The 11,898-nt window shown below is 39.3% G+C and overlaps 1 protein-coding gene across 2 annotated transcripts; it reads right to left on the bottom strand.

Annotated features, from left to right (window-relative positions):
* Window positions 1-2,048: 2,048 nt before the first annotated feature.
* On the bottom strand, window positions 2,049-9,715 carry LOC306869785 (T-box transcription factor TBX3-like). 2 transcript variants are annotated; one of them, XM_079416690.1, is made up of 7 exons: window positions 8,586-9,715; window positions 7,590-7,863; window positions 7,065-7,211; window positions 6,268-6,344; window positions 5,853-6,010; window positions 4,819-5,432; window positions 2,049-3,622 (listed from the first exon to the last, which is right to left on the bottom strand). In XM_079416690.1, the coding sequence occupies exons 1-7, from the start codon at window positions 8,975-8,977 to the stop codon at window positions 3,221-3,223; spliced, it is 2,064 nt and encodes a 687-aa protein (XP_079272816.1). In that variant the 5' UTR covers window positions 8,978-9,715; the 3' UTR covers window positions 2,049-3,220. The 2 variants fall into 2 exon arrangements, with proteins under 2 accessions (XP_079272816.1, XP_079272817.1); XM_079416691.1 differs by having other exon boundaries at window positions 7,596-7,863; window positions 8,586-9,498.
* Window positions 9,716-11,898: the final 2,183 nt, after the last annotated feature.

Genomic DNA, 11,898 nt, shown 5'->3' with positions numbered 1-11,898 from the left:
CAGGCTTGAGCAATGGGCGTGGCGAAAGGTTAGGGCGTGTGATTGGTCTTAATGATTGGTTGACAAAGCTGTCTGTCAGGGTGTGGGGGTAGGGTTAGGGGTAGATTTTGTTGTACTGATTCACCTTTCGGAACGCCTCCTTTCAGCACGCCCATTGCTCCAGGCTGCAGCTACCCCGTCTCGAAAGTGCTGATTCTCATAAGCTTCATATCACCAGTGGATGGCGCTTTAATATCGCAGATCAGGAGCAGGTCGAACACAAAGATATGGATCCTCAGTACAAAATGTCTTGATACTTGTTTTCAGGCTGTATTAATATAACAAACGACCATTTAAATAAATGATGCCGGTAATGCAACGTCGAATGTTTTCATGTTAATTTTTACGCAACAACAGAACGAATGATTTTACAATCAAAGCCTAATCAGCCTATATATCCCAGTCACGGGTTCAGTCCTGCATTATAGGCTGGCAGGGGGCATTCTTCGCTGAATATTTCGGTGGAAACTATTATAGATGGGAAACAATCAAATAAGAATCATTTGAGGATTATTTAATAGTCAAGTCTACATTCTTTTGAAAATATAGAATTGCAATTTTAGTTTATCCATTTATTATATTCTCACTTGTTTTTTAATTGCATATTATTATGTTTTTCCAAATTATGGTTGAATTATTTGTATTATTATGTATTTCATTATTAATAGCCTAAACAAAACAACAAAATACCCCTTTAGGATATTTTGACTATAGGGGTATCTAGGAGTAAATTCCGTCATTTTCTTACACCATTTCTATAGGCTATGCATTTTTATATAATATAATTGAGTTTATTTCTCCTGCGGAACACAAAAGAACACAGGTCTCCAAACAACACTGGACTCGTCTGACTTTCATTGTCGGACAGAAAAACCCCGAGACATCTTTTGTGTTCCAAAGAAAAAAGACATGCATGGTATGGACCAACAAAATCAGCATTTTTCATGAACTATCCATTTTTGACTGTCTCCAGTTTCCATTTCAATGGCACCAACCTTTTATGAACAACATATTTATTAAATATCGTTTTCTAGTTTTTATTTTCATTTTATAGTTTGTACATCAAACACGGGAAGGTTGTCTTCACCTCGACAGATTCTACTGTTGTATCGTTTTGATATCATATATTTGTCAAGCACAGGAACACTGAAACATGTCTAAAGAGAAGTTCAGCGATAGGCTACTTATTTAGCTTCAAATCCACCGAGATTTGATTTGTTATATTATAGTTTTGTCAGTCTTTCGAGTCGCTCAGTACATTTTCAGGATTTGTAATATACTATTAAATAATGATAATACATAACCCTGTTTTGAAGTGAACTCTGGCGAGAGCATGTTGTATGTTTGCATGCATGAGCCTTTGGTCTTTGAGATGTGACCGCTGGGTGGCGACAGCAGAACTCAGACGGTAATAAACACGGCTCTGATAACGCAGGCGCCAGGTGAGCAATAGAAGGAGCAATCGCGATAGTTTACGTGCTGTTTATCACTGTTCTTCAGCGCCATGCCGTTACTTATTAACCGTACTATATACAAATAAAGATATAGTCGTGATAAACCCTGACTCGAGGCTCACAGAGTGGGCAGTCAAGTTATTTTACATTCTTCCAGGTTCACATCGGTCCACGCAAACACGCAGGACAGGCCTGATAAAGCTTTCTCCAGCATAATGTACAGAGATACTGACAGCTCGAGATGCCATAATACTTGCACTTTCCCTATTGTTTTCTCTTTTTTTGCTCTAGAACATCCTCCGAAAAGTTGCCTATAGTAACCCATCTGAATGAATGTTTTTATTATGAATACAAGAGAATCACTTTGTTTTGTTTATGACTTTATTTGATTAATTTGGCTGTATGCGCGTTGTAATGGTGTAGTTCCAAATTTCAGATAAATATAAACCAGATTTTAATTCATGTCAGGTGTTTATCGTGTTGTAAGATTTGTATTTTTCATCAGATCGTAAAATATACAATATTAAGTAAGCTGGAGTCCGAACACATTGGGAACACAGTGGGAAATCTTTATTTCCTTACGCTTTTTTGCACTTTTTATTATTATTGTTTTATTATTTTTGGCAGTGTAGGCTCATAGGTCACACAAAGCTAATTTAAACACACACCTTAAAGCATTTTTAGTTGCTGTGAAATAAACGTGTCATTACTTTCAAGCCATTGACGCATTGTGTTTAATTAGTTTGAACCAAAGCACTTAAACACACAACAGTTAATCAAAACGATGGCACATTATTATTGTCTGCTAGAGAAACTAGCTCTGTGGTGTTACAGGTGCAATCCAGAGTCTGGGGGACGCAAATGAGAACATAATTCACAAGGAAAATGCTCACAAACTATTTTACACATAACAATAAATTAAGTTAAGTTCCCTCAAACAAACAATCAAACAAACAAAGAACCTCAGTTATATTTACAAGCAATATTCATATGAAATAATTACATAAATATGTTATATATATATGTTATTTACATTTGTATTTATTATAACCACACGATCCATTGTTGATCCATATGATCCCTTCCCAGTTCATCTCGAAGCTGTGTTTATAAGCAGTTTTAGTACCGCGTCTGTTCATCTGGACACATGATTAATCAGTGTCTGTGGACTCATTGACTTTGAAAAAGAATAAAAAGTCTAGACAGTCTTCCTTATTTTCACAATAGATATATAAGATTGAAAGGGTTTGCTGCCGAACCTCCGTCACATTATAAAATATTATTAAAACTGTAGATTGAGTTCTTTGTGAATTTGCGCTTTGAACAATATACAGACGAAAGCATTGAACTAAGAACAAACAAAACAAAAAACAGCAGTCTTGATCAAGTCTAATGTTTGACATGCAATATGCCTCCGCTAAAGTATTTAATTCATTAATATGTTTTCAAACACATCCGGTAAAGAGATATCAAATAAAGCAAGAACCGATTCAGAGTGCATATTAAATTAAATTGCTATCACCCTGACGCATAACATAAAGAGGAGCAGCAGCTTTATTCAGTCTCTGACATCCTTGCCAAACTGTTCACTGTTCAATACTTCTCTGGATCAAAGTTACTGTTTTAATTTAACAAAAGAACAACATACATTTACGCGTTTATTTGTTTTACCAAAGTGCATTTTGAGTCTAAACGCTTTCTCCGATGCAGGTCCGTCTGTAAACGGGTTACTCGTCGTTTCTGTCTATGGAGACACTGCGCGCCCTGTCCGGTTTGGACTCGAGTCCGCTGACCAGGCGCTGGATGCTCTGTAACTCGCTGCTGGAGTCTTTCTCGGAGCAGGGTTTTGGAGACAGTGATACCGAACCGGACGAGCGGCTGGTGATCTCAGAGTCCAGAGCCGCTGAAGCGTCTCCCTTCAGAGCCATGGGCGGGACAGCCGTCGTGAGCAAAGTGCTGTCGGGGACGCTCGGTAAAGAGTAAGGGCTGTACCGTAACCGGGGCCGCACCGCGTTCAGAAACGGATGACGATGAACCGATGAAGAGGCGGCGGATGAAGCAGCTGCCGCGGCGGCCATGTACGTGTAGGGATACGGGAAGAGCCCTCCAAAGGGAGACATAGCCAGACCCTACAGAGATAGATAGATATGTAAGAAAATAAACACCTGAAACATTTGGCGTTGATCATACACGTAAAGTAAACCGTCTTTAGAATCAACACATTCATTCATACATGGCGACCAATAGGGACTAGCCTATATAAAATGCTGTATCCAGAGGTCAAAATGTGTCATTTATAATTTATTACATAATTTTCATTAATAAAAAATCTGAATATACCCCTTTATTTCATCTTTATTACTTTATTTAATCCTGCTTTTTCGTTCCCTTTATAACTAATTTACATATATATACATTTTCCCTTGACACACACACATAGGCATGTTTTTTTCCTCAGAAAGATGTCGTGGCCTATGTTATGTATATATACTCTAAAATATGATAACGTTCAATTGTCACCTTAAAGATCTATTTCTATCTGATTTAACCCACAAACATGAGCTTTTTTAGTTTACATTGTGTATTTAGGTTGATGCATTCATTGCAAACTTGACTCTGACTTGATTAAAAAAATATTCACTAATTTACATGCTACTATTTTTGGTTACTTTATATATATATATACACGAGTTCAGATTTCAGATGCAAAAGCATATATATATATATATATATATATATATGAAGTGTTAAGATGCAAAAGCCTCTAAGTGCCATTTGAAGTTTTCTTATGTCTTATGCTCTCATGTGTAGATTCGGTAATTTCACATTAATGGCAAAGAATAGCTTCTTGTCATTGCTATCAAAGCTAAATAACTGAACATAAACATATGTGCCTGAGAAAAATGCTCATTTTTGAACAAAATTTCAAACGGCACTTACAGGCTTTTTTCATTTTAACTCTTCATTAATTCATTCACACATATATATTGTAAAAAATAGAAATTTGTCAATGACGATTTCTGCTCCTGTCATTAACATAATAATTGCGAAATATTACTGTCTGCACACATCTGTCAAGAACAGCTTTATTGCTAATCTCCAGCAACAATTGTCAGTTGTTCTATATTTGCTGATAATTTATGGACTGCGAAACAAAGACCATTAAACACTGCAAGATATGCCACACCTCATTTTTTTTTTCCAGAAGTCTCAAATGTAGCCACAAAAGCACTAAAATACTTGAGAGTGTTTATAAACTACCTGCTGAGTAGGACTAAAGCCACTATGAGATGCTTTGACTGCTAATCATCAGTAACAGGCTTACCTGCGACGCCAGGACATGTTGCTGAAGGTGGAAGGGCAGCGGTGCTCCCGTCAGGCTTTGAGAGGGTGATGACATGCTGCTTGTGTCCATCGAACTGACCCCTCCGGAGGAAACAGCTGCCAGTATGGGGCCCATCCCCGCGGCCATGTTTGAGAAAGCGCCTCCCATATTGAACTGACCAGGGTGCAAGAGAAACGGATGGGCACCACCCAAGTGATTGAAAAACTGCTGCCCGGCCAAACCCGGCGGAAATCCGAAATTGTGCAAATGGTTTTGATTTAAGTGCACAGCGCCATCTGTTTGCACAGTCAATGGCGTGTAATTTTCTTTGCTCACTGTCCGGCAGTCGTCTGTTTTGGCCTGATCCGGACTCTTGAGCTCTTCACCGGACCGAGTGGTGCTAGAGATGAGCGTGATGGGACTCTGCCGCGAATCCCGGATCTTTTCAGTTCTCCGCTGGACAGAGTCACTTTCCCCAAACACGCTTTTGCTTAAACTCGCATCGTGATCCTTGGGGTCCTCGGTCGTGGTGGAAATTTTGCTCGAGTCTGGCCCCTCTTTCACGTTTCCATCTTTGTCTTCGTCTTCGCTATCTTCATCACTGTCGCAAAAATCTGTTGAGAGTGCGAAAACCCATTTAATCAAGTCGATCTAGTTTATATTAGACACTTGGATGTGCCTTTTTATAAATACAGACGGCAAGGCACTACATGCATGTCGTTTAACATCAGTAAGAGCACAGTCAGAGGCAATGCAAAATGCACGTGAAATAAATACTAATTTGTTGCCCAACCAAAAATTTGGGGATTTTGTTGCAACAGATTTTAATGTCTGGCATCTTGACATTTTAATTTAAGACAAAAACAAATGTGCTGCTCTCTAATTAGTAGTCTTTCACAAAATAATTCGCATTAGTATCCAGGGAAATAATTGTGCGATTTCTTTAGACAATCGTATAAGAAAAAGCTTGATTTTGATCTGAAGGTAAACAGCATGTTTGTCAAATGCACACAGGGTTTATCTGCCTCTCGTACCTTTGAGGTTATTCTGGCCAACAGTTGAGACCGCAGGAGAGGAAGCCTGGCGAAAGCATTTGAAGGACGCTTGCTCGCCGGAGGAATCATCTGATGTCCCGTTTTCTTTTTTCTGCTGCTCCTCATACGAACGCATCGATTGCAGAGCCAGCTGTTTTCTGAATGAAATAAAAGTCGACAGAAAATTGAGAAACGATGTCAGCGTAAAACACCTTCTAATTGCATTAGAGTCAAATAAGACTGAACAACGCGTTCTTGAGCTTTTAGTTCATTATACTTCTTTACGATTAAAATGAATCCATGTAAAATGCATTACAACCGAGCTTGCTGCAATAATAACCAACAGTGTCCTGAACTTGAGAAGGTTAAGGAATGCTAATGTAGCTACAGGGGGAAATAATCAGTTCAGTCGTACCTTTTTTCGCGTCTCCCATTTCCAGTGTCACGAAATCCTTTTGCAAAAGGATTGTGATCAATTTTCAGCTGTGTTATCTGAAATGTAATAACATGGAAACAATATAACATGCATAAATATAACTTCAAGTTAACCAATTGAATGCTTTTTTTTGCGCAGGTGACAATTATTTGCAGCCTATTGAAAGATATTCAAAATGCACTACAGCTGTATGACTCTGTATGATTTTATAGTTTAAAGGGCTGGCCTATATGCCTGTTCTGCGTTAAAATACCCATATTACGCCTGCAGTGACTTGTCTCAAACTTTGGTATTTGTTGGAAACACAGGGGCATTTCCAGCTCATAAATATTCAGAACCTTTTTATATCTACAACCTCTCAACATGAATTCCGTCTCCCCACCCTGACACCCCAAAGGCATTTAGTGCAATAACAGTGTTTTCCTAGAATCTTAAGGGTTACGTTATATTTCAGCAGTTTTTAATAAATTAACACACACACACACACACTTTTTTAAAATCTTTTTCTCTTGTTCAGTCGCCTCCCACTATGGCTAGTCCTCCCTTCCGTCCTCCCTCCTCCTTCTCATTCTTTCACACACACACACACACACACACACACACACACACACACACACACACACACACACACACAGGTTTCCATGAACAAACTGTTGAAGGTCTTCTGATTTTTACTACTGGATCATGGTGTATGCTATTCAATATTTAGAGCAAGTATTCAGCGCTATGGCAGGTTAAGAGTTGAGTCAGATTCAACACACAAACTCATGACCAACCTTATCGTTCTGGTAGGCAGTGACAGCAATGAAATCCGTCTCAGGGAACACGTAGGTCCTGAACGTGCTGTATGGGAGTTTCAGTATGTCGTTCGCTCTCACAATGTGAAATCTTGGCTGGTATTTGTGCATGGAATTTAGTATCGTCTGAAATATAAATACAATAGTATTTATAAATAGTATTTATAGTATTTTAAAAAAATACAGTTGACTTTCAGTAACATTTTAATAAACAGTAAAAAAAAAATCGTATTTATTGGGCACACTTTCTGCATACTTATAACAAGCTGAAGCCTGTATTTTTTCTCCAACTCGGACAGTATTTGTGTGCATGTAGTTGAAATGAAATTCAAATTATAGCTCAGTACAGATACAAACTTGTGGACAGTGCGAAATCTTAAGACATTTTGTAACGAAAAATTCATATAAATACATGCACTGAACACACGTATTTAAACAAAATCCACTATAATAATAATAATAATAATAATAGTAGTAGAGTAAAAAAGTTTATACAAATCTTACACTTACAAATCCATGCTTGTCGGAGATGTTATTTGTCAGTTTAAGTTTGTGAAAATTGACGACTTTAGACATCCATTGCTCGCCAGTGGCCGGACTGTCGGGGTGAATGTACATCCGTTTTGGCATTTCGGGGTCAGCCTTTCCTGCCACCATCCAGCGAGAGTTGTGAAATTTATACCTGCAGTCATCAGCTGCAACAATATCCATCAACAGAATATATTTGGCCTTTTTGTCCAAGCCCGTGCATCTGACTTTAAACGGAGGGAACATTCGCCTGCAGAGAAGATCAGAGATAAATTAGGTACAACAACACGGATCCAAATTCTTCACTTTTACTGATGGATGAATTTAGCTGTCTAGAGAAACAGACCTGAAATGATTTTGTTGTGTGTAGATGAAGGGCTAGGCCCAATCATCAGCCCTAACTTGTGAAACACCCCCAAATCTAAATGCAGAGGAAGAATAAAACATGCTAAACTCTTTAATTTAACGCTACGGCAAAACTAAGGAACGAATCAAACCGTACTGAATGCAACTTTACAATAATTATATGAAATAGTTTCACGGTTCAAAATCAGCTTTGGAGCTAAATTAATTGTGCAATTGTCTACATTTATTTGTGATATTAAGTATAATACTTGGTATTACAGATGTTTGCATGCACTAAAATATAACAATAACGAATTTGATAACGATTAATTTATTTAAAAACAACTACAGCGATGAATTTCAGACATGTTTAGGCCTATAGTTCAAGTTGGGTTGTATTTTATACGTTGTTTAAAAAACACACGCCCAGACAAAAACAGAATGAACAATAAAAAGCAATAGGCCTGTCCAGCTATCTTGCCATATGTGGTCCTCTAAAGAAATCTGTGAGTCACTCAGATCAATAAATCAGTCAGAATTCACGTTTGATAGCGGCTATAATCTCGGACTGTGTTTCACTTAATTAAATTCGAAGCACAGCCGATTTATTGAATAATTCCAGTTTACCTTCCAGATTTAGTGATGACCATTTCTGTGCCGCGCTTGTGGAAAAGCTCCCAGAGTTCCTTGGCTTCGAGGTGAACTTTTGGGTCGTCTTCAACCTCCTCCTCGGGCTCAAGCGTCTTCAGAGGCCGGAGATGCGCGGTGGCAGCCTGGTGTCCCAGTGAGGAGAAGTGAAGGCCGGTCTCTGCTGCGCCCATCAGCTGCTCCATTATTGGTTTGCCCAGCGCCCCGGGCAGAGACAGCGAGCCGTTAGGTGGCAGCGCCAGGGCCGGGAAGAAGGGCGGCTGGTGACCCAGCATTGCGCTCATGGCAAATTCCGGACCCCGGTGAGGTAAAAACGGGTGATATGCCATACTGGATCCTTGAATAAATGGATCTCTCATCGGGAAGCTCATGCAAGTCCAGACAGAAGATGCGGTGTTGCTTAAATCTATGTGCAATCAGCTTAATATCTGCGCCGGAGAAGTCCTTCACCAAGTCCAGCGTCCCTGCGACGCGTGAGTCTCTTAATTGTTTTTCTAGCTGGATTCCAACAAAGTATCTAAATGAGAATGTGAGAAACGGCTATCCATAAATCGTCGTGGCTTGTGTTTGGGCAGTGCGCTATGAAATCGAGAAAATAAAAATAAAAGAAACGACCGAGTCACTGTGTGTCAGCTCGCGGCGCGCGTCGGTGTACTTTGGATCTCTGTAAAATAGACATTCCGCTAATAATGGGGTCGTCCCGAGTCCTGCCAAAGAGATGTGTTGAAATATTTCGTTGTCTCGGAATAATTCCTCTGTCTTTACTTGTTGGAGGTATACACCTTCACACGCTCACACGCGCACTTTCTCTCCCGCACACACATTTCAGCGCGATACGCGGAGCACAGGGTCCAGCACAGAGATATTCCCAGTGCTTCTGAACTCCATAGGCTCCGGTGGTGTGGATGTGTTGCGTGTTTTGAGCAGCAGCCCGCTGTTGATTGGCTCTTTGACGCTTTTGGACCAATTGTGTCGCTCTGTAGGCGTGGTTTTAACAGGTCGGGTGGAGGGGAAAGACTTCAGACTTATAAAAAGGTGTTGGAGAACTCTGTTGCTGCCGCCAAACAGCGCTGCCTCGCTCGCTGTTGTGTGAATATGCCAACATCATTAGGACACGCATCTGTCGGTCTGCGGGACCCAGAGAGGCTGAACTTCCATGTCTCCTGCGCACAGCGTCACTGTTGGCCTCTTTTCGCGCACAGAAGATCAGATAGCGCTCCAGACGCGCGTTTTACCTGAGAAATTCAAAATCATTTTTGGTATTGGTTAAGAGATACGAATGATTCATTTGGAGAGCTTGCAGTTCATCAGCATTAACGTTATGAAGGAAATAAACTTTGTTCTAGTAAAGTGTTACGCTACGAATAATCAGCTGTACAGTCCTGCAGCTTTCTTTTTTTAATTATTATTATTTTCAAAACATTTTCAAAGCATGGTTATCAAATTGTAATATTGTCACCAGGAGGATGCATATCTATACAGTGTCGCGCGCATTCTTTTGGCGGTCATCGAAATTTAATTAAAATGCATTAGTTTTAATATCGGGGTAATCACTTTATATGTTTATAAACATTTGTCATTCAGTTTACCCCCCCTCCGCACACACACACACACACACTCACACACACACACACACACACTCACACACACACACACACACTTTCTCTCTTCAGTTTCAAGATTTGTTTGAATGAGACTATACAAATATTTCCCTTATAGGAGTGTCACTATATTGTTCAAGACTCCCAGAGCATATCAAATAACTGTTGCATGCATAAAAGGAGTCATTTTTTAATCACTGACAAATACACTCGACTAAACTCGCCTTATTGCATCTTTGGAGGGAAAATGTGATATGATAAAAAAAAAACAAATCTGCATATTATAATAACAGGCTGTTGGTTTCCCTCAATTATCAGTGGCTTGCTCAATTTTCTCTTTCGAAATGCCGCAGACAGGTCGCTTGTTACATTGTTGAGGCGATAAGTGAACTCAGCTCAGTGATCTGTCCTGTTTGTCCAAGGACTGGCGCCTCATACAAAACACTGGACTCATTCACACGCAAACAACAGACATCTGAGTCCAACAGTGCCTAAACATTGACTCAATTATCTAGTCAGCAGAGCAGAGAACCAGTCTGTAACATTTATCACCTTTCATCAAGTGGTCAAATACTACTGTCAGAAGGAGGCATATCTGTTCTGCGCAGGTTTAAATCGGGTCCAATAAACAAGCAACAACAATCACGTTACCTTTTTTTCTTTTAAATGTACACTAGCTATAGGCAAAGAGATTGCCTATGAATATTAAACGAAAGGCTGTGGGATCATAAGTTCTTTAGTTGCTATGCGCCCGTGTGCAGTTTTACAAAACGTATTTTAGCCTTGTGCAGTTAATGAAAATAACACTGTGGCAAGCAGTCTGATGCAACACTTCTTATTTATAGTAGACTAATCAGTATGATTTTAAAATACTATTTTCTCTAGATATGTGAGCGCGGTTGTGTGTGTGTGTGTGTGTGTGAAGCGTAATTATGCTATTCGTATTTATTTATTTAACTCTAGAAATTATAATGTGTCCCAAACCTGACAACATGCTCCATATACGCTACTGTATCATCGATGCTATGGTGCATCAGAAGCATGATCTGCTGATTTCTCTGTGTTTGCCTGGGGGTTCATTTATTTTTGAATATTCATCTCCATCTGATTCACAAGGGATGGGGCAGAGAGTGTTACAGTGGTATTTGTGTTATTTTAGTGGCTACCAGTTAATTAAAATGCAACCTCTGCAGATCGGTCAATAATATACAGTAAATGTTAGGTTTCTCATGGATTACAAAACAAGCAAAAAAAGCCGCCTGATAGAGCAATGAGGTGCTTTGACAGTGCCACTCCTTTCTTTTTAATTTAAAACAATATATTATATACATACATATAATATATACATATTGATTAATTGAGTCAATCAGTCATCCATTGAATCCGCTGAAACATTTACCTTTACCTGTCAATGTTCAGTCCTGTCATATATATATATATATTTACGAAACTAAAACCAATATTTCCGCAATATTTGCAAACAGATATTTTGGGATGTTTTCTTGATTTGATCTGAGAACAAATCCACTGAGGTTCTAAGAGATGGACACGTTCATGGGAAAGCCTTCATGATCAATCAGCAACAGCAGATCATACGTGATGCAGTAGCTCCATAATACTGTTTCCTAAATCTTGAAGGAATACATACCAGGCATCCTTCGCATTCTTCTGAGGTATTCAGCAGTTTTCCA

This window comes from Barbus barbus, assembly GCF_936440315.1.
Source record: "Barbus barbus genome assembly, chromosome: 5".
Classification (NCBI taxonomy): Eukaryota; Metazoa; Chordata; class Actinopteri; order Cypriniformes; family Cyprinidae; genus Barbus; species Barbus barbus.
The sequence above is the reverse complement of the archived record's forward strand: the minus strand, read 5'-3'. Positions and strand labels throughout refer to the sequence as shown.

What these genes read in the sequence shown, in the direction of transcription:
- LOC306869785 (XM_079416690.1), bottom strand. Translation starts at nt 8,977, where the DNA reads ATGAGCTTCCCGATGAGAGATCCATTTATTCAAGGATCCAGTATGGCA. An exon ending in CTGCCTACCAGAACGATAAG is followed by an intron (nt 6,345 to 7,064) that starts GTTGGTCATGAG and finishes ATTACATTTCAG; the next exon opens with ATAACACAGCTGAAAATTGA. An exon ending in AACATGTCCTGGCGTCGCAG is followed by an intron (nt 3,623 to 4,818) that starts GTAAGCCTGTTA and finishes CTATCTCTGTAG; the next exon opens with GGTCTGGCTATGTCTCCCTT.